Source organism: Haliotis rubra, unplaced genomic scaffold (assembly GCF_003918875.1).
Source record: "Haliotis rubra isolate DU_JTF1 unplaced genomic scaffold, ASM391887v1 Scf1371, whole genome shotgun sequence".
NCBI classification, from domain to species: domain Eukaryota; kingdom Metazoa; phylum Mollusca; class Gastropoda; order Lepetellida; family Haliotidae; genus Haliotis; species Haliotis rubra.
This window is the reverse complement of record NW_025765305.1, coordinates 143546-168098: the sequence shown is the minus strand read 5'-3', so window position 1 is coordinate 168098 and position 24553 is coordinate 143546. Positions and strand designations below refer to the sequence as shown.

The 24553-nt window shown below is 38.9% G+C and overlaps 1 protein-coding gene across 1 annotated transcript; it reads right to left on the bottom strand.

Moving 5' to 3' along the window:
• Nucleotides 1-17708: 17708 nt before the first annotated feature.
• LOC124268344 (beta-porphyranase A-like) lies at nucleotides 17709-20572 on the bottom strand. The gene is made up of 3 exons (XM_046703319.1): nucleotides 20234-20572; nucleotides 19763-19901; nucleotides 17709-19262 (listed from the first exon to the last, which is right to left on the bottom strand). Exons 2-3 carry the CDS (start codon nucleotides 19773-19775, stop codon nucleotides 17770-17772), a joined length of 1506 nt encoding a protein of 501 aa, XP_046559275.1. The 5' UTR covers nucleotides 19776-19901; nucleotides 20234-20572; the 3' UTR covers nucleotides 17709-17769.
• Between the last annotated feature and the right edge of the window lie 3981 nt (nucleotides 20573-24553).

The following is a 24553-nucleotide window of genomic DNA, read 5'->3' as shown; positions in this document are numbered from 1 at the left end:
ACAAATTTTTGAACAGACAAGCCGATAATTGAGATCATGGGTATAGTGGTCTGACAACCGAATAAATTGAGTCGGTTGAGTCAGTTGGACACAATTATACTACCATGGAATCCAAACAGGGCAACTTCAATACAATAGACGTTGTTTAATAATATATTTCCCTCTCGTGCCCTTATTCGGGCTTGTTAGTAGCTTTATTTAAAAAAACACATGACAGATGTATGCAGATTGGCAGTCACGTTTCTTTGTTGCACACTGGGTTATAGGCAACAGCATATTAAGGAGGTCACCGTGTTAATAGATAAGACAAATTGATAACATAAAAAGAAAACCGTTCAAGCAATAGTCTTGTAAATCTGTAAAATCTGGTTTAGTATAACATAAGGTGAGGTGAAATTGGGTTTAACGTCGTGCTTGAGAATATTTCGCTCATTTACTACGTGCATGCGTGTGTATGTGTATGTGCGGCTGCTTGTACTAGCCCAGACTGAAGCTGGTTTTATAGTGCTAGCCCACTGAGATACCATGTTGCAGTGAAGCATGAATACCCCACTCAGACACATTATACTGACTCCCAGCCGACCAGTCCTTGTTGTTCCCATTAATGCCGAGCGCCAGGCAGGGACCAACAAGTACCATATTTTAACGTCTTTTGGTATGACGCGGTCGGGGATCGAACCCGCAACCTTCCGCTCTCCGGGCGGACGCTCTAACAACTACACCACGGAGGCGGTCAGTATAACATAAGGACATTTTCCAGAAGATTGCTAACATGCCGCACCTTGCAATATTTAAGCTGAATAATTTCGGTCAGTAAATAACCAAGCGTGTCCAGGCAGTCTGTGATTTATATCATGAGCATCGATCTAAGCATTTAGTATACTCTGAAATGTGAGTGAGTGAGTGAAAATTTAGAGTCACATCGGCAGTATTTCAGTTATTCCGTGACTACAAAAGCTTTGCATACCCTGTAAATACATGTTGTTTTTATACAATCCAGTGATCAAAGGACTGTAAAATAACTAGACTATCACAGATGTTGTTTTAAAACTAGCATGTACACATAAAATATATCACCGTATGTAACAGTACAATATGAAAGCAGGATCACCAGCAGTTAAAGGGAGATCACCATACTAGGGACCATGGGGACTTACAGTACCTTGTCTTCCTACATAGACCTCAGCAGGATTTACACCATCCCACTAGCAAAAGGTGATTATGAGCAATTTTAGCCAAACTTAACAAACGTTCACAAAACTGATACGATTAAAACCCTGGCAATGCGAAACATATTTTGAACGATGTAGGAGGATAATTATGTCAACCCCCCTTTGAGGGTACAGCCACACACGATCATAGTTATGTATTCAGTCGACCAAATGTAAAATCAAATTCCCAACTATAGTACTTAATCAAAGTTTATTAATTAAATCAATTTCTTTTAATAAATCCAAATATCAAATTACGACTTATATTTTTAAAAAGATCCCCCATAGTTAGTGATTTGAAATATTCATCCTTATAATGGAAAATCAATACAGTCAAGCAGGATATACTTGACCGTGATATCATCATCACAAGGGATAAAAAATGGAGGATCCTCACCTTTCAATAAATATTCGTGATGGTATCTTGCATGCCGATAAGACGTCGTTGCATAATGACCTCTTCACGCTGACGTACGAAGTTCACGAACGAAGGAACCGAGATCACCATGCAACATGCAAAGATTTGCATTTGGGAAGCAACATAAGCATTCACATGGTCTAAACTGATAGTTGTCATAATAGAAGTGGCTGTGGGTGATCGAGCAGCATAATCACATGGTCTAAACTGATAATCACATGGTCTAAACTGATAGTTGGCATGGTGCAAGTGGCTGTGGCAAAAGTTTTATTAACTACAGATCTAAAAATGACATTTTTGCATTTGAAATACCTGTACAAAAGGTTCTTGTTTTATAGATAGTTGGCGGCTCTTGGCGAGTTTTTGCATCAGGAGAAAATTGACAGGTGAAACTAGTACAATGGTCTAGAAGACAAATATCTCGTCTACGATTTAGAGATAAGGCAATGGCATCGTCAAATCCAAACGGAAATGCATATGTTAAAAATTATCTGATGATAACGCCCTTCAAAATAGCCAAAATGACCCCAAAAACTATACACGCCAGGAATCACGCGATGATGGCCTTGAAAAAAAGTCTGTTATGTGAAATGTCACACAACACAAAGATAAGAAATTACTATAAAGTGAAGGTAAACAGCTGCTGGTGGCTTGTTTGGGTAAGACCAAAAGAGGTAAGTGTATAAAATCCTAGCTGAATTTGAATAATTCTTTTTATGTGAGTATAAATGTTGCCTCGTGCATGACAGATGCACGCGAGAAATTCAAGAAATGTCGTCAAAGAATAGTGTTTGTTGTTTGAGATTCACATTCCAGCCATATGAAGACAGCCTATAAATAATCAATCTGGAACAGATCAACCATACTCTATAATTCACCTGGTACGACAAGCATACGGCCGAGGGACCAGATTTGTAATGGTTTAAATGTCATATTAAAGTGAGTGAAAGATAACTGAAGGTCAGTTGATTCATTGGAACAAAATATGAGTGGATTGGTTAGTATGTCTTATCATACAGGCATGTTCTAATGTTTGCATATGAGGGTATATATGTGCAAATGGGTCTATATATGAGATACACGAGACAAGAGATACCCTTGTCATAGTAAACATGTGTCAGGGTTTATAATAAGAATACTTTACAGATAACGTTGTCACTGTCATGTATTTTATCGAAACATTCAACATGTGTTTACAGTTTACAGAAAATGAACTGGATTCAGGTCTTTCTCGTCGTGTGCCTGCCAATAAGCAGTGTATACAGTGACACAACTGTAACGATCTACCCCCAGTGGTTGGCACAGAGACATAGTGTCCGCTACGATAGTGTCAGATGGAACAATCATAATGGTCTTGATCAAGAGACTCTTATCCCAAGATGTCGAAGCATTCGGACTGATGGTGCGCCCTGGATACTCAGAGATCTGAATGATCGTCTCTTTCAAGATGTGAGAGCAGGTTACGATTACAATGTTTGGAGTGAGTGAGTGAGTTTGGTTTGACGCCGCTTTTAGGAATAGCACGGCGGCGGACACCAGAAATGGGCTTCACACATTGTACCACTAGACTACCTTACCGCCCCATAAATATTTGGAAGAAGGAAGGTCATATTATTGATCCTGCGTGACAGTCTTATATAGAATTACGTTTATACCATAACCACTGATTTCATTTCGTTGATCATTTTATTCACAAGTAACTGATCTTTCTGAAATAACGTGAATTCTTATCAGGTATATTCAATCACCAGCATTGATGTTGAAGGTTTCACAAAGATTATGCAGGAGCAAATACACAAGACAAATATTTCGATAACGTTGAGTACATGGATTCCCGTTTATTCCAGTTTGTTTGATTCGTGGAAAACATCAACCTGATTTTGTGTATTATTCTGACCAAATCATTTGCAGTGGCCAGGGGACCCAAATCGTAGTGGCTACCCAGATCCCATCTACTTAAAGAACGCCACCAAACAGCAGGAACTGTTCTCTGCGTATCTTGCTAACATTAACAGTGACTATGAAAATGACATGTTCATGATGTTGTCAGGTATGAAAGTTCAGAATCAGAAACAGAAGAGTGAGTGAGTGAGTTTAGTTTTACGCCTCACTCAGCAATATTCCAGCTATATGGCGGCGGTCTGTAAATAATCGAGTCTGGACCAGACAATCCAGTGATCAGCATGACCATCGATCTGCGCAATTGGGAACCGATGGCATGTGTCAACCAAGTCAGCGAGCCTCACCACCCGATCCCGTTAGTCGCCTCTTACGACAAGCATGGGTTACTGAAGGTTCATTCCAACCCGGACCTTCACGGGTTCAGAAACATAAGAGAATGATAACTGACACGACAATTCCGTTTCCTCAAAAACAGAACCGATTATACAATTCTGACTATATGCGTTTGCTTGGCCCAGCTATAAATGGTATTAGAGCTCAACAGCTCAACAATCGATGAAGAAACAGATCCTCAAGGACGGGAGCTCAATTGATGTCCATCTGGATGAATACTTCTTGTCTGAATGCCCTACCCCCAAATTTTAAAAAGATGTTATAAATAAGGAAGTCAAGCATTTCACATATTGTTTCTCAGTGAATGTAGACATGTGCTGTCCTTTTTGTCAAATTGTCCCGAACCTCTGAAGATAGATATTTAAGTTTATCATCCAAAACTGTCTTCCACAGGAGATATCGCTTGTGTGAGATCGAACAGAACCTAGGAGATATCGTTTTGACAGTAGATTTTGCACAATGCCCTGACAATGCTATGACGTCATGAACTTGATGACGTCACAATGCTATTACATCGCTGCACTGCAAATCTAATGGCAGTACTGTGTTCAGTACATTTTTCATTTAAAACTAATGAAGAGTGATTTTTGATGATAAACAGAATCTCACCCTTGTGTCTTCTGATATCAAATATATCAACACTCGTTGATAAAAGTAAATATATCCTCGGCAAGCCTCGGGTATTTGTTACTTTATCAACTCGTGGTGATATATTAGAGATCAGAAGACACGAGGGTGAGATTCTCTATATATCTTTGTTTACCATGTTTTTCCTTAAGTTACTCATGTGGGACAGTGGGATACAATGTTGAAAAATCAAACGTTTTGTCAGAACCAAACTCGGTCCATTTTGGAGATTGAACAAATTCAAGTATATTTTGAGTTTTTGAGAATCCAAATGGTATTAATTCCGTTTGTCTCAAATACTCTCTCTATATAAAAAAATTCTGTCCTTGATAGTATTACGGATTATGGTTACCCTCTGAAGCAGGGATTTGGCGGCACATATCAGAACAAGGGCATGTCTTCAGGTGGGATGATGAATAAGACAATACCGTTTCTCTAACACTAATATTTATCGGGGTACACCATGAAATCTGGTTTCAATATGCACGTTCTTAGTCAGAATGGGACACACCACATGAATCCTATTTGAACAGATGGAAGATTATTTGATAAGGCAGCGCTGTTCTTTTGTGTCCGTTATTATATAATTCACTTATGAACTTACTACAGTTTAAACCTATCTTATCAAACTTACCTTAAATGGCTGAATATTAACGGAATCCAAAAACTAGTGTCACCAGATTTAATAAACATTTCTCCGTTTTCATTATAAACTGCAGGTTTATCGTTACGTGTAAAACAGATGTTCTGAATTCCTGGGAGCCAGGTAGTGAACTTCTCCGTGGTTGAACACATTTTCTATGGACCTGTTTACGCCTGCGCCAGATTATCAGACAAAAGAACGTAACCATATGGTCATCAAAACAGCATTTATGTGACGATTTAACATGATTCGTTAGAGAACCTGAGGCTATATTTTAACCGATATGATGCAATCTGTTTTGTGAATAATCCCGATACACTCAAGTTAGAACGGACACGTATAACTGCATTAGGTGAATCCGCATAAAAATTGAATAAAAGTGGTCAGAGCATATGTGGCATGACGAATGGGTTTTTTTCAATATTTAATTTCTTTTTATTGTTTAATATTTAAACTTTCACTGATATTCATAAAACGTAATATTACTATTTACAAGGCGTGTGAGCTGATCATCTCATTGCAGTGTTACATTTCATAAGTCATGTCTTCACATGAACATTACACATTAGTACTCACTGAAGATCCTCATATATTGTAGCTGTAATTGCCGTCATTTCCTATGTCTTGCATTTTTCAGCTACGTATTTTCCAACTTGGATAAACCAGTCCGAACACAATGGTCGGTTCCCCAACAACATTGATGCTGCTGCAGAGTTCATGGTGTTGCTGATGCAAGGGATCTATAATTACACTGAAGGCCAGATCCCACCTTACTTCGAACCCGTCAATGAACCCGATGCTAAATATAAGATATTCAACTTCACGACCGTCTCCATTTTACATAATCTAGTTGCAGAGAAACTCCATGCCAGATTTAGCATCCACGTGGCTGGGCCTACAGTCTCAGGGTATTCTGGTTCGACTGACAAAGACGACTTTTCGTTTTGGACCCAAGTGTCACAGTTTATGGACAACACCTTAGACTATTTAGACGTGTTTTCCTTTCTTTCGTACAATTCACTTATTGTTTCAGGCAAATCTCATCGATTTGCTGGGATGAATGAGGCACGCCTTGTAGCATTTGTCGACCTAGTCGAAAATTATGCATATCTCAAGAAAGGGAAAATTATCCCACTAGTTATCAGTGAATATGGTCGCGATATCGTGCTCGGAATTGACAAATTTGCACCATCACCAATAGTAGATTTTGCAACAATATATCACTCCAATGCACACAGATTCACTCAACTTAGTCTCAGGGAATACATTGACAGATCGGTGGTGTTTCTTTTAGCCAATGAAAAATACCCAGGACATGACAGTCTCAACTGGTCACTTTTCACACTTCAAGGAAAGGCTACAAATATTGTCGATGTGTACAAGTTTTGGTACAATTTCACGTCAGACTACTCCTTCATCAGAACCATAAGTCAGTATGATGGAGGGGAACGAACGGTGTCACCCTTAGCAATGGCCAGTTCAATGTATAATGAAACAGTCATTCTCTTACACAGCTACTCTCAGAAGTCACAGAAAGTCAAGTTAGTATTTCAGAACGGATGGATCAAACCAACCACTGGAGAAGCTACCTGCATCACAATCAAGGACAATTGGAATCCAGTCATGACCTTCAACGAACCCTTCGACATAGGGAAAACTCAAGGAATGGTTGAACTTCCTCCCGAAGCAACATGCCGCTTTACATTTATGACTCTCTCAGACCAACAACCTAAAGTCACTCTCAACGAAACCACATACTATGGAGCTGACACAGTTATACCAATCAAGGGCGATGCCGTTTCGACAGAGATATCTCTACCAAATGGCCAGTACGACAGTGCAAGACTGAGAATTTCGACCAGTTGGCCGATCAACGTAACAAACAATGTTTCATACATTACCTTAAATCTCCACCCTCTTCACTCTTTCTATCAGTTGTACGATTCTGACAAGCTTGACAGCACTACCAATTGGCAGGTTTGGGAGTTTGATGTCCCTACCTCCATGTTTGTCACAGGTGCTAACCAGGTACAGATCCACTTCTCAAGCAGCATGACTACGGGATATGTTTCTTCAGTTGCTCTTGTCACAGGCAAGATTGTTCAATCTGATTTGAAGTCATAATGTTAATAACACTAATTCTGAAAAATTCTGAAAATGACACAATAAGGAACGTTTATGATGTTCTTCATCTGTCCAAGTATTTGATTCACAGTAATTGTGATCTGTAATACATATATTAATCTATATTAAATCAACATTATTGATATTTGTTGCTGTGATCAGCATTCTGGCTGTTTATTGTTTGAAGTCACGCTACGCCATGTATGGCGGTGGCCTGGTTAATACCATGGGTAACATCTCAGGTCGTGGGAATGCAATGAATCTCAATCGGTCACTGACTGATCACCTGATAGATTTAATCGCCTGGAATGCCAGGAATATTTTGGACACAGTCTACCCTGGAAACTAAAGAGGACAACTAAAATACAATACACGTCATCAGAAAATATATTACCCACTCGTACCCTTATTCTCGCTCGTTAGTCGCCGTATTTGACAAACAACCACGACGTGTCCCGAATGCGGCACAAGCATGCAACGATTTGGATTTTGATAGCAACCCAAACATATACTGGGTATATTACTGAGGGAGGTGTAATAACATACACACATGCAAGTTTGTTTTAAACTGCTGATCGAAATATGATTTTAAAAAAGGCATCGTTTGTCGACAGATATTTTAAAATGATTACCTTGTTTTCATCGCTATATGGCTGTAATATTGCCGATGCGATGTAAAATTTTAATTCACTCACTCACACACTAAAAAGGCAACAACAGAAAAAAAGACGTACAGATACTTTTTTGAAGAGACCCATGCACCGACACGATCAGTGTTGCGCCCACGGGGACAAATGACAAATCGAGACGGCCTGTTGATTTTCTCCTTTCAGACGTCAAGATGCGCAATACATGCGCATATGCTCTTACCTGAGGACTTCGGTTGTCTCGTAAACAATTCCAACCCAGATTTGCCGGTGCGTCAGTTAAAGAGGTACCGATAGTCATAACTTGAAGACATTTTGATGCAAATACTAGTAATGTTCTTTATTTAAACCCAGAAAGTGTTGTTCACTGATGTCATATTTTGTGTTGATTAAAATTAAAATGTTGTTGAATCAAAACTATCCGTCACTTCACATAGAAAGTGTTCCAAACAGTACCTCTCTAACATGTAAATTCCAGCACACACCTTCTCAATAAGACCATTGTAATAACTGATATGTTTTCTGAAAATCGTAAAAACTCAGAAAAAATCTATCAAAACATATTCTTAGCATAGAAGCACGTACAAAATAAGCCACACTCACCAACATTCCAGCTATACATGACAGCATGATCATCGATCTGCGCAATTGGGAACCGATGACATGTGTCAGCGAGCCTGACCACTCGATCCCGTTAGTCGCCTCTTACGACAAGGTAGGTTACTGAGGGCCAATTCTAACCCGGACCTTCACGGATCACGTGCAAAATAATGGACACATGGTAAAATCCGTTTTGAATTCTTTAGAACCATGTTTTCACTGCGATATAATAATAATAATAATATTAATGTCACTTATAAAGCGCAAATGTCCACACACTTGTGAATGCTCAATGCGCTCATGCTCGTGCTCCCGATATGTGGAGTTGGGGAGCAGTTAGATGTGGTCAAATATAAGTAACGATGTAATCCTTATGATGGACGTATTTAACGAGACACCTTCATATAATGACAACGAAAAATTATCAATTTTTCGACTGAGTCCGGTGACTGAGGACATTCATATCTATTTGAGTAGTGTGTACCGGAAAATGGACAAAATTGTGAATGTCTTGCAGGTCGCCATTATCGTTTGAAACAGTAATGCAAGTGGTTTTCGTTCGTTAATTCGCAACAGGTGATTGAATCCATTCACGAAACCCTCACAAATCTCGCAGTCCCGCGCGATAGTGATGGGTCTCCATCTTATGGTATGGTTACCAACTTGGTTGGCCTGCCCCTCGTTATATGGTGTGATTTTAGTATTTGGAATACAGTGTAAGAGAAGGTAGTATGGCTGGTTGATTATATATGCCTGTTTATTGGGTGCAGTTGTTATCAGGAAACGATAGATATAACGATTGCATGATTATATTTGAAAGGGGTTTTTTCAGCTATTGTGCCCGTGCTCCCGATTTTGGAGTTAATATCAAATGCACATGAAAAAACTACGGGGAGTTGCGTAAAAAAGAAAATTGTGTATGTCTGTCATTGGATCTTTTTAGAATATGTGACGTTAAATAATAACTCACTCACTCACTCACTCTTTTTAAAATAGCTCTTTAGTAACTTGATGCATCTTGGATATTCTGGTAGGGTGCTGTTAGATTATATAAAGATTGGATATCCTTCAGCTGCAGTTGCATATGCAGCGTTTTTATAAATTGAAGAAAAGGGTCCATATATTTGGAAAGAAGGGAAAAAAAATACCGTACAGCAATGTATTCTTTAATGGCAGAGAATTTCTCTGATACGGAAAAACTATATGGATGACTATCCAACTCCTATATATGCCACTCAAATACGAGAATTTCTCTGTTTTTCCAGCAGTTGAAGCATACTGTTTTTGGTTTTGCTCAGTCAATATGTTGCTGTTGTTCTCAACAAGTACTACATACACTAACATCTAGGCACATTTCTAATCATTTCTCATCATGTATTTCCCCATAGTCCCTGGTATGGCCATCTAGTTTCAGTTGTTGGCGATCTATAGCCCATTTTTATACTGTGTTGTCCTAATTTGAAATCCAATTTTAGAGAGAGTTGCTAGTTGTATTTATTGATACTGTAATATTCTAGTTGATTTTACTGTCCATCGCCGACAGGTATTATAATTTACATGTATTTATGGTGAATTCAAAACTTGATGTGACTCAGTCACTCACTCACTCATCATGTATTTATATTTATAGCATTTGTAAAGTCAGTTGTATTACTGTAGTAAGTAATGAGAACGACAACAACATATCGACTGAGCAAAACCAAAAATCCGATAGATTGATGCACCTTCTCTGCTATAAGAGAATACACAGCTGTACGAATTTCTTTGCGTTCATTTTTATTTTTAAAAACCTGAATAAATACATCGACCCATCCTTTCAACTAAAGCAAGCCGTATCTGCCACTGTAGCTGAAGGGTTCCAGCTCCCTAAATATCAAGTTGTGTGTCGGCGACAATGCATAAAACCTGTTCTAAAATTACACTCAATCCAACTACGCACACACAGATGCTTCTTGGAACAACCTCCAATTGTTCTTACCTGTGTATCCAAATACAAACTAGGACAGATACAAGCTCAACAGTCTGGTGCACAAGCACACTATTACTTTCAATTTTAAATATAATTCTGCTATCGTAGTTTCCATCTATTCCTGATAAAAACTACACCCAATAAACAGCTTTGTACCTTTTCTTACATCATAATCCAAACGCCCAAATGTGAGACCATATACCGAGAGACGGGACACGGGCTTAGTAGGACACCGATCACCGTTGCATGCGACCAATAGAAACTTTTACTCGAGACTCCAAGTTAAAGTCACAGCGAGGGTTTTGTGAACTGATTTGATCACCTGTTCGACCAATACATTTATATATACTTTAGTTGGTCAATTTTCTTGATTTGTTAGGGAGTATTAAATAAGTAGGGCGGGGCGTTTGATAAAGTATGCATGTTACGCGTGTGAAGCGACGCGCCAACTCAATGCCATTTACAGCAACAATCAGTTCATCTATATTGAAGCTTTGAAACTAAAGTTTGTTGACAGAAAATGAACACATATATCATAGATGCTTTGTGGAGCGGTGCGGTAGCTTATACGAGGTTAAAGCGTTCACTTGGCACCCGTGAAGAGCCACCTCCTCGTGGTGGGTGCTGGGTAACGCTAAGCGCTCTTCAACCCCCCGTTGTGGACCCGGGGGTATATTTGGTCCACCAACCCGTTTGCCGTGGGTTGCGCCCCTGTGTCGGTGGAGGACGGGAGTCTGGTGGTTGAGGGCACTGGTTCCAGGAACAGTGTTCCTTTGCCCAACACACCACTTCGCCCCTTACTTCACCTAGACGGGTGGTTGAATGGGCCCGGTTCAACCAATCGCTGGTCATGCCAGGCCCTGTGCATAGATTTTATGTAATTGCACAACATTTGATTTGAAATTGTTTAAATTTTGGTCTTGGCACCCTTTGTTCATGTAACATCATTTGATTTTTGTAAAATGTTTATCGCGAACTTTGCCTGGAGACTTATGCCAGAAGGCGGTGGCTCATGGGCCAATCTGGTAGAAGAATGAATCTTTAGTCTTTCTGCTGGAGTATATCATCCGAGTATCCTTGGTGCTGCAAGTCGGAGATCCGCTTGTGTTTAGCATTGTCCTTGTGATACTCCGTGGAAGGGTGGGGAGCTGGGATGATGAACCATTAAAAACTAACCATGGCATACGAAACCCCCGTTAAAAAAACAAAACGTCCACTTGACACTGATCCAGATGGTAACGACCAACGACTGTCCACATCCATTGATTACTGGCCACGCTTCTTAGTGATGGAGACTCAAGATAACACCAGATTGAAGTTAAATCCTTTTGCTGTACAAAAAGGCATACAAGGCATAGCCGGTGATGTAAAAAACATCAAACGTTTACGTTCAGGGGCACTGCTTATTGAGAGCAGCAAAAGGCAACAGGCAACTAACCTGATGAGTACTGAAACGTTCGTCGGCATTCCGGTTTCGATCTCTCCTCACAGAACACTGAACACCAGCAAAGGAATCATAAGAGACCGAGATCGATTGTTCACCGACATGTCTGAACTTGATATTGTTTCAGAAATGAAAGATCAAGGGGTCTTATATGTAAAGCGTTTTACAACACGTAAAAACCAGGAAACCATTTCAACAAACACGTATCTGTTTTCATTTTCTTCTCCAACTGCTCCAAGATCACTAAAGGCAGGGTACTGTAACATTAATGTCGACACCTACATACCAAACCCACTGAGATGTTTTAAATGCCAAAAGTTTGGTCATGGTGTTAGTACTTGCACATTGTCTGTTGTGTGTGCTCACTGTAGTGAGAAGACACATACAACAGAAGATTGTGTCAGTAACTTTAAGAAGTGTACCAATTGTGCAGGTGATCACTCATCATTCTCAAAAGATTTGTCCCATTTGGAAACAGCAGATGGAGATAAAAATATAAGTTTTACTGATGCCAAAAAGCTTTACTCAAAATATCAGAAACAACCCAAAGCCAACAATAACTAAATCTTCTGTAAGCTGTCAGACGAACTTGACTTGGATCAAAACAGATTCTCCTAAGATTTTGTCACCTGCAATATCTACACAAACTGCAGAACCACTTCCTGGTACGCCCCAAATCCAATCAGAACCATCTTATGACCGTGACACATCTTCTCAGTCAACTCAAACGTTCAACAAATCGTTAAAAACAAAGGCAAACCGAAGCCAGATTCTTTGAAGAAACAAAGTGGCAGAGCCCCAAAGGGGTCAGATGATAAAATCAAATTATTTAACAAATACGGATCACTTGAGGACATGGACGTGTCCGAAAACGTCCATTCTAGGGCACATAGCTTGTCGCCCTCGAAAACGGTGCGGGGTAGATCCCCAATTAATCCGCCTAAAAGATAGGTCTATCTAACAATATCGTGCAGTGGAACTGTAGAGGACTCCGGACAAATTTTAATGAAATACAGCTATTAATCCAGGATTTAACACCATCAGCGTTCTGTCTGCAAGAGACGTATCTGAAACAGACAGATAATTTTAACTTACGTCAGTTTGAAACGTATCATTATTTTTCCCCTCCAGGTGATAGAGCCACTGGAGGTTCTACTATCCTTATACGACAGGATGTTATTCACAGCCCTGTTACACTTAACACTAATCTCCAAGCTGTTGCAGTGCGACTTACTCTGGGTGTAGCATTTACGTTATGCTCTCTGTATATTCCGCCTTCATCGAACCTTCAGCTGACTGATCTTCAATCACTCTATGATCAACTCCCAAAGCCATGTGTTATTATGGGTGACCTAAACGGTCACAACCCACTCTGGGGCAGTACTAACACTAATACTAAAGGCAAAATACTGGAAGATTTCATTTCCAATAATGACCTGTGCATATTTAATGATGATTCAAGCACCTATCTGCATCCTGCAACTGGCACTTATTCTTCTCTGGATTTGTCTCTTGCAGATTCTAACCTCCTGAATGAATTTGATTGGTCTGTTCATAATGACCTTTGTGGAAGTGACCACTTCCCAACTATCCTTTCAGAAATAACTCCATCTGATTCTCCATCGTATACAAGATGGAACTTTTCGAAGGCTAACTGGTCTTTATATCAAACTATATGTAAATCGAAACTGCGACCTGAATGTTTCAGTGATATAACTGATCCCATTCAAACTTTTGCTGACGTTTTAAAGCAAATAGCTGATGAGTGTATACCAAAGTCCTCTACGACTCCACATGTACGAAAACCATGGTTTAATACAGATTGTAGACAAGCCAGAAAAGCGAGGAAAAGGCAGAGCGTTATTTCCGCCATCATCCAACTGTCCATAACTTAAATAAATTTAAAATACTCAATGCAAAGGCGCGTCGTACCTTTAAACAAAACAAACGACAATCTTGGAGAAATTATGTCTCAAAAATTAATTCACGCACGCCAATGTCTAAGGTATGGAACATGGTTCAAAGAATTAAAGGCAAAGGTTCAAAATCTGCTGTTCACCATCTTAAAGATGGTGATAATTTAATTACTGACAAGTCTAAAATTGCAAATAAAATTGGCGAAACTCTTGCCAAAAATTCATCATCGGCAAATTATGTCCCTGAGTTTCAGAGATATCAGAAACAACAGGAAAAGACAAAACTTAATTTCGAATCAAATAACGGTGAAGATTATAACGAAGTGTTTTCATTACATGAGCTACATACTGCTCTTGAGCAAGCTCATGACACTGCAGCGGGTGATGATAATATACATTACCAGCTACTGAAACACTTACCTGAACCATGTCTGATGACACTTTTGGATATATTTGACCAAATATGGACGTCTGGAGCATTTCCTCCTTCGTGGCGTAATGCCATTGTAGTCCCAATACCAAAACCTGGCAGGGATCATACAGATCCGTCTAATTACAGACCGATATCTCTAACTAGCTGTGTCTGTAAAACCATGGAACGTATGGTGAATAATAGATTAACTTGGTATCTTGAAATAACCTTAAACAAATAACCTTATAACAAATATTCAATGTGGTTTCAGGAAAAATCGTAGTACCTTTGATCATTTGGTACGTTTAGAATCCTTTGTTAAAAATGCTATAGTAAATAAACAACATGCTGTATCAATTTTCTTTGATCTTGAGAAAGCTTATGATACGACCTGGAAGCATGGCATTTTGAAGGATTTACATGATTTTGGTTTGAGAGGCCGTTTGCCTCTTTTTATATCACAGTTTTTAAAAGACAGGCAATTTCAAGTCCGAGTGGGTTCAACCCTGTCTGATCATTATAATCAGGATCAGGGTGTCCCACAAGGCAGTATTTTGTCTGTCACACTGTTTAGCATCAAGATCAATAGTTTATCAACGGTTTTAAATGATTCAGTTGATGGATCATTATTTGTGGATGATTTCAATATTTCTTGTCGTGGTAAAAATATGCATACTATTGAACGGCAACTGCAGTTATGTTTAAACAAAATAAATAAATGGTGTCTTGAAAACGGCTTTAAATTTTCTAAATCAAAAACTAATTGTATACATTTTTGTAGAAAATATAAGCCTCATAAGGACCCAGAACTATCTTTAAATGGCACTCCCATCAAAGTTGTAAAGGAGGCCAAATTCTTGGGCCTAATTTTCGATTCCCATTTAACATTCCTGCCACATATTAAATCCCTTAAAGCTAAATGCCTGAAGGCACTCGATTTGTTAAAGGTTGTCTCCAATTCAAAGTGGGGAGGGGATCAAACTACCCTCCTTCACTTATATAGATCATTGGTGCGATCTAAACTTGATTATGGCTCGATCGTATATGGCGGAGCCTGCAAAAGCAACCTTAAACTACTTGATTCTGTTCACCACCAAGGTCTCAGACTTTGTCTTGGATCATTTAGAACTTCTCCAGTTGATAGTCTCTACGTCGAGGCAGATGAGCCTTCTCTTTCCCAACGCCGTATAAAATTATCTTTACAATATATTACCAAACTATATTCTAACGAATCTAACCCTGCATTTAACTGTGTCTTCAATCCTCTTTATGAGGATTTGTATAACAAAAAGCCTTCTCTTGTTCCGCCTCTTGGACACAGAATTAAACCATTCATTGCTGCTGCCGGAATTGAGCTGGAGAATATATCTCCTTCTCGTCTTCTTTCTTCTCCTCCTTGGCAATTGGTGAGGCCAGACGTTGACTTAACATTAACCACATTTAAAAATCCGAAACTAATGATTTACAGTATAAACAAGAATTTAGTCAATTAAGAAATAAATATAATACATATAAATCCTTATTTACAGATGGATCCAAGGATGGTGGCGCGGTGGCTTGTGCCACTGTCATTGGATCCAGAACAATATCTTCTCGACTACCAAATAATAGCTCTATTTTCACAGCAGAAGCTAACGCCATATTAACAGCTCTTAAATATATAAATAAACACCGTAAATATAAACAATACATCATCTTTTCTGATTCTCTTTCGTGTCTTCAGGCTATTAAAAATCTTTCTTGTAAACATCCACTTTTATTAGAAATTATTGAATTGTATAATGAGCTTGCTACTGGCCAATGCGACATCGTCTTTTGTTGGTTACCCAGCCACGTTGGCATTTCTGGGAATACACTGGCTGATCTTGCTGCTAAGGCAGCACTCAACAAATCTGTGACACCACTTCTTATTCCATACTCTGATTACAAAGCTAGCATTAGAACTTACATCCGGGATCTGATGCAGAAGAAGTGGGACACCCAGGTGGGTATTAATAAATTACATGAAATAAAACCCCATATTGGTTACACCTACTTGGGTTGTCAGTCCAGATTTGAAGAGGTCATCATGCGACGATGTCGCATTGGCCATACAAGATATACTCATGAGTACCTATTAAAAGGTGAGGATCCTCCGTTTTGTATCCCTTGTGATGAAAGAATCACGGTCAAGCATGTCCTGCTTGACTGTGTTGAATATTCCATCACAAGGGATATCTATTTCAAATCACAAACTATGAAGGATCTTTTTAGTAATATAAGTTCTCATTTAATTATTGCCTTTTTAAAAAAATTAGACTTGTTAACTGATTTGTAAATAGATACATATTTTATTATTGGTAGTTTAGATTAGTAACTGAGATTGTTAGTGGCTGTACCCTCAAAGGGGGGTTGAAGTAGCGTGAAATTATTGTCCTCCTGAGAGGGTATGTAAGTCCCAAAACTTTCAAAGTTAACTTTTTGCTTACCCGATTTTTAAACGTAGTATATTTGTTCCTTTAAATTTCGGCTAAACTTGTCCTACAATCGCCAGCGGCTGAAGGGATGGTGTAAATCCAACTAGGGTCCATGCAGGTAGCAAAGGCACTGTAAGTCCCCATGGTCCCTAGTATGGTGATCTACCTTCAGTTGTTGGCGATCTATAGCCCAATTTTACATTGTATTGTCCAGAAATAATTTTCTACTTTTAAAGATATATGCTAGCTAGTTTTAACTCAATCTGTGATAATCTAGTGGTTTTACTGTCCTTCGTTGACAGGGTTTTATATATTATATGTATGTATTATAAATTTAGAACTAGTTTTAGTCACGATATGGCTGAAATATTGCCGATGTGACTTTAAATCTTAACTCACTCACTCACATATCCAGATCTGTTTGGGTTATTTAAAAGAACCATATCACAATTTGTGGTTTACTTATGTCAGTTATATAGCTAGTGAATATTTGTTTGCTATCAAAATGCAAAGCTGTGCATGCTTATGCCACGTTTGGGACATGTCTGGGTTGTTTGTCAAACACTGTGACTAACGCGTGTGAATAAAGGTGCGAGTGAGTAAGATAATTCTTTACGACGTGTATTGTATTTCAGTGTCCTGTACAGATTCCAGGGTAGACTGTGTCCAACATACTCGTGGCATTCCATGAAACTAAACTAAACTTGGTCAGAGTCAGTGGCGTGTTTGATTGAGATTCATTGTATTCCCACGAGATATTACCCATAACATCATCGGTTTGAGCTTATTGTTAACCACGTCACCCCTATGTGTATGGCGTAGTGTGACTTCAAACAACAAAGAGCCGGAATGCTGATCACAGCAACAAATATCAATAATGTTGATTTAATATACAGCAATATATGCATTACAGATCACGATTACTGTGAATCAAATACTTGGACAGATGATGTAGATGATAAACTTCGTTATGGTGTCATTTTCAGCATTTTTCAGAATTAGTGTTATTAACATGATGACTTTAAATCAGATTGGACTATATTGCCTGTGACAAGAGCAACTGAAGAAACATATCCCGTAGTCATGCTGCTTGAGAAGTGGATCTGTACCTGGTTAGCACCTGTGACAAACATGGTGGGAGGGACAACAAACTCCCAAACCTCCCAGTATGTCTGACTGTCAAGCTTGTCAGAATCGTACAGCTTATAGAAAGAGTGAAGAGGATGGAGATTAAAGGTAATGTATGAAACATTGTTTGTTACGTTGATCGGCCAACTGGTCGAAATTCTCAGTCTTGCACTGTCGTACTGGTCATTTGGTAGAGATATCTCTGTCGAAACGGCATCGCCCTTGATTGGTATAACTGTGTCAGCTCCATAGTATGTGGTTTCGTTGAGAATGACTTTAGGTTGTTGGTCTGAGGGAGTCTTAAATGTAAAGCGGCATGTTGCCTCGGGAGGAAGTTTAACCATTCCTTGAGTTTTCCCTATGTCGAAGGGTTCATTGAAGGTCATGACTGGATTCCAATTGTCCTTGATTGTGATGCAGGTAGCTTCTCCCGTGGTTGGTTTGATCCATCCGTTCTGAAATACTAACTTGACTTTCTGTGACTTCTGAGAGTAGCTGTGTAAGAGAATGACTGTTTCATTATACAGTGAACTGGCCATTGCTAAGGGTGAAACCGTTCGTTCCTCTCCATCATACTGACTTATGGTTCTGATGAAGGAGTAGTCTGACGTGAAATTGTACCAAAACTTGTACACATCGACAATATTTGTAGCTTTTCCTTGAAGTGTAAAAAGTGACCAGTTGAGACTGTCATGTCCTGGATATTTTTCATTGGCTAAAAGAAACACCACCGATCTGTCAATGTATTCCCTGAGACTAAGCTGAGTAAATCTGTGGGCATTGGAGTGGTATATTGTTGCGAAGTCGACAATGCCGGATGGTGCAGTTGAACTAATTCCTGTCACTCCCCCACGACCATATTCACTGATGACAATTGGTGTAAGTTTTCCTGTTTTCAAATAAGCATAGTTTTCAACCAGATCAACAAATGCTACAAGACGTGCTTCATTCATGCCAGCAAACCGATGAGATTTGCCTGAAACAATAAGTGAGTTATAGGAATGAAAGGAAAACACGTCTAAATAGTCTAAAGTGGCGTCCATGAACTGTGACACTTGGGTCCAAAACGAAAAGTTGTTTCTGTCTGACGAGCCAGAATATCCTGTAACTGTAGGCCCAGCCACGTGGATGTTAAATCTGGCATGGAGTTTCTCCGCAACTAGTTTGTGTAAAATGGAGACGGTCGTGAAGTTCAGTATCATGTATCTAGCATCGGGTTCATTCATGGGTTCGAAGTAAGGTGGGATCCGGCCTTTAGTGTAATCATAGATCCCTTGCATCAGCAACACCATGAACTCTGCAGCAGCATCGACGTTGTTGGGGAACTGACCCCTGTGCTCGGACTGGTTCATCCAAGCTGGATAATCATGAGCTGAAAAACGCAAGACCGATGGGAAATGATGGCAAAATTGTTCTTATTACAACTACAATATATGTGCAGTGAGCACTAAAGTATAATGTTCATCCTTGTAAATGATAAGTTTACATTATTATGAATATTATGAAAAGTTTAATCATTAAACAATAAAACAAATCAAATAATACAAAAAACATTTGTCACACCATATATGCTCTAACCACTTCTATTCCATTTTCCTGTGCGGATTCACCTTATATAGTCAAACGTGTTCGTTCTAAATTGAGTGTCTCGTGATTATTCACAGAACTATGCATCACAGATTTGAGGCACGCCATATGTGTAGTTCCTCCACACAGATTGCATCATGTCGGATAAAATACAGCCTCAGGTTCCCTTACAAGTCATGGAAAATCGCGACATAAATGCTGTTTTGATGGCCATATGTTTACTTTCTGTGAAAAGAGTTTTGTCGTTTCAGTTATCTTTCTCTTTCTGATTCTGAGCATTCGTACCTGACAACATCATGAACACGTCATTTTCATAGTCACTGTTAATGTTAGCCAGATACAAAGAGAAGAGTTCCTGCTGTCTGGTAGCGTTCTTTAAGTAGTTGGGATCTGGGTAGCCACTACGGTTTGGGTCCTCTGGCCACTGAAAAGATTTGGTCAGAATAATGCACAAAATCAGTTTTGTGTTTCCCATGAATCAAACAAAATGAAATAAACGGGAATCCATGTACTCAACGTCATCCAAATATTATTATGCGTATTTGCTCCTGTATACTCTTTATGAAACCTTTAACAGCAATGCAGATGAATGAATATGCCTGATAAGAATTCATGCTATTTTAGACAGTTTTACTAAATATCGACGAAATGAAATCAGTGGTTATGGCATAAACCTAATACTGTATAAAATAGTCAGCAGGGTCCATCATACAACCTTCCTTCTTCCAGATATTTATAATCGTAACCTGCTCTCACATCTTGGAAGAGACGATCATTCAGATCTCTGTTTATCCAGCGCGCACCATCAGTCCGTATGCTTCGACATCTGGGGATAAGAGTCTCTCGATCAAGACCATTATGATTGTTCCATCTGACACTATCGTAGCGGACACTACGCCCCCTGTGCCAACCACTGGGGGTAGATCGTTACAGTCGTGTCACTGTATACACTGCTTATTGGCAGGCACAAGACGAGAAAGACCTGAATCCAGTTCATTTTCTGTAAACTGTAAACACATGTTGAATGTTTCGATAAAATACGTGACAGTGACAACGTTATCGGTAAAGTATACTTATAATAAACCCTGACACATGTTTACTATCGTGTCTCGTGTATCTCATATATAGACCCATTTGCACAAATATACAGACAACCTCATATGCAAACATTAAAATATACCTGTATGATAAGACATGCCAACCACTCCACTCATATTTTGTTCCAATGAATCAACTGACCATCAGTTCTCTTTCACTTACTTTAACATGACATATAAACCATTAAGGATTTGGTCCCCCAGCCGTCTATACACGTATGCTTGTCGTACTAGATTTATTATAGAATTAGGACATCTGGTTGATCTGTTCCAGATTGATTATTTATAGGTTGTCTTCATATAGCTGGACTGTGAAAGTCAAACAACAAACACTATTCTTTGACGACATTTCTTGAAATTCCTACATGTATCTTTCATCAACGAGGCAACGCTTATACTCACATAAATGATTCTTCAATTTTAACTGGGCTTTTATACACTTACCTCTTATGTCGAGGCCTGAACGAGCCAACAACAGATGTTTATCGTCACTTTATAGTCATTTCTTATCTGTGTGTAGTGTGGCATATAATATATCAGACACTTCTCAAGGGCGCCATCATCGCATGATTCCTGACTTGTATATTATTTGGGTCATTTTGGCTATTTTGAACAGTGTTATCAATAGGCTGTTTTTGACATATATTTTTTCGTTTGGTTGAGACGATAACATTGCCTTATCTCTAAATAACAGATTTAGAAAAAAAATTTATTTTAGACCATTGTGCTAGTTTCACCTCTCACTCTCATAATGAAAAGTCCTTTTGTTAGCAACTGAGGATATACCATAAGTCATGTTACTGTATAATATGTCTGTATACTGGTTTATGAAACCGGCATCTGCATATATCTGTCATGTGGGGGAAGTGTTGTGGTTGTTTTTCAAATAAAGCTACTAACGACCGCAAATATGGGCACGAGAGGGAAATATGTAGTCTGACAACTATTTGTATTGAAGTTGCCCTGTTTGGATTCGACGTTGTTGGGGAACTGACCCTTGTGTTGGGACTAGTTCATCCAAGTTGGAAACACATGGCCAGAAAAAATTGAGAAGACGCGACATTTGAAATATTTTGTTTCATTTTTGTCTATGGCACAGTCAAGCAAATCTGAATTAATATGTTCTAAAACGTTACTAATGAAATGTACTAACATATGTAATAAATTCTGGTAAAATAAAATCTATAATTGTCATGAGTATTATTAAAAGTCTGAATATATGTTGCTTCAGTCGGATTAAGAATTCACAAAGACAAGGTACAATTAGGAAATAGAATATTAAAAACGTTCATGCTGTGTCCGCTGTGATTACATGATACCCATCCATACCATGCACATATAAGTGTCTGTTTTATCTTAAGTGTATCAGTTCCTAGTATGGTGATCTCCCTTCAGTTGTTGGCGATCTATAGCCCGTGTTTTATACTGTATTGTCTTCTTTAATTAGAATGTTTTAGCTTTGCTCGCTAGTTTTTCTGAATCTGTGATTCTCTAGTATTTTTACTGTCCATCGTCGACAGATTTTAATCTTCAAAATGTTTTTACTTATTATTGTATAAATTGTTTTCATCACAATATGGCTGACATATTGCCGATGTGACGTTAAATATTAACACTCTCACTCACTTGAGTGTATCATGAGTATTCGGAGAACTGTCCATGCAGGTAGCAAAAGTACTGTAAGTCCCCATGGACCCTAGTATGGTCATCTACCTTCAGTTGTTGGCGATCTATAGCCTATGTTTATATTGTGATGTCCCCTATAGTTAAAGTATTTTAGATTTAATTACTAGAATTAAACATATCTATCTGTGATAGTCTTGTTGGTTTTACTGTCCTTTGTTGACAGATATTTTTTAATTGATTACCTTGTTTTCATCGCTATATGGCTGTAATATTGCCGATGCAATGTAAAATTTTAACTCACTCTCTCACTCACTCATATTATTGTGATTTACCGTCAGTTGTTGACAATCTATAGCCTGTTTTTACATTGTCTTGTCATTTAATTAACATGTTTTAGATTTAATTACTAGTTTTAAATGGATATCTGTGATACGCTAGTACTGTTCTTCGTCAACAGGTTTTAATTTCTAATTTTATTGATATATGATATAATCATTAATTGTTCTCGTCACGATATGGCTGAAATATTGCCGATGTGACGTTAAATATTAACTCACTCACTATTCAGAGAACTTTATATCACAAATTTCACGACATGTCGAATTACCTGTTGTCTTGAGCTCAATTCATAGTATCAAGAGATAAATATAACTTTAGGTTTTCAGGTATAGTGGCCGACGTTGAACCACGCACGCGTCAGCATAGCGTTCACCCCGCCGTCTGTACACCCTCGCCCTGCCATCTGAGCTGTCCAGTTGAATCTCGACTCGTCAGTTAACAAAACACCATCCGAATCTTGTCTCCTGTACCGTAGATGCTGTCCGCACCAAGCAAGACTTGACTTTCGGTGACGTATTGCAGGCCGTCTGGGCCGGATGCTGTGCTCCATCAGTCGGTTCTGTACAGTCCTGGAACTGATTGGACATAAGGCAAGAATGGCCCGAGCAGTCAAACTGCCAGTATGGAATCGATTCCTTCGATGTCTTGCTGACATCACGTCACGCGTGGACGGCCGGTCCGAGGAAAACCTCTCGCGTTCCCATTATGTTGAAAACGTCTCCATAGAGATGATATCGTGTTTCGGTGGACACCACTATGTCTGGCCACCTCATTTTGGGCCATTCCAGTCTCCAGCTTACCTATGGCGTGGTGACGCTGATTTTCTGTAAGCCGTGGCATGACGTAGGCGCAGTCATGGTTGAAATTAACGTGATTTCCACAACATTCAGAGGCTGGAGAAAATTCTAGCGTTCTTCAATTTTCAATATTAGGTGTGTCAACTTCTTTTGTCAAAAAGCATACAAAAAGTAAGTTCATTGTGCACAAATATTGACACCCGGACAATAGGAACAGACCTGGTGTAGCCATAAACGTATTTGCACCAAGAAGAATTAGTGACCTGTCCTTAAATTCTGTTTGAAGAGGACAGTGACAGTTGTCGTAACGTCAGGATGCTGATTAAGCAGATCCTCCTGGGAAATCTAATTGATTGGTGCCACACTGAAGCTTTGTGAAACAATACACACTGTGAGGGTCAGTGAAGCAACTCGTTCTTTTGTTGCATTTAGTTTACAGTGTTGTGTGTTAAAAACCTTCTTGACTGTAGATGCGCATTTACAAATTTTAAATATGTTTTTATCCAAATGTATCTCAGATACGTTATTATAGCTGTAGCTATATATGTACGTTAAGTACGTTATTGTGAGTATGTATATACGTGAACGCTGATGTGATCTAACGTGAATCATTGTTATAAAATACTTTTACAGTAAAATAGTAATTATGTTTTAACCCTTGTCTCATTTCGCAGTCATGCTGAGAAAGGTGTTTCTGAGTAAACGTTTGATTGGTTTACATTTGCATGTATTTTACATTGAAAGGCATCTTTAAAATGTGATACTCGTGGTTCATCCTCCGACGCTACCATGGCGCCTGTAGCCATAATGATATTTGTAAATGATGCTGCTGCTGCCGCCGTAGACGTCTCCCGTTGCAGCGTTAATCAATTAATCCTGTCGGGATTGTATTACCAAAGGCAACATGCACTAAACTACCTCTGACGGTGTAACAGTAGTTGTCTGGTTTACAGTCGCTCCAGATAGCATGTACAATGAAACTCGGTAGAAACACGACTATTACGTATTTCGTAGGCGTTAGATACCTAGTGTATCTTGTCGAATGAAAACAATTTGTCCAACTTGTGCACATTCGTTTTGTTAACAGACGATATATTAACTAAAATGCAACAATTTAAAACTGTCGTTTAACGTAGAAAATGTGTGTGCGTCTTTGTGCTAGAAAGCAGTTAGGGTATCACTGTTTGAGACAAAGGAAATTACTTCCATTCCTGGCG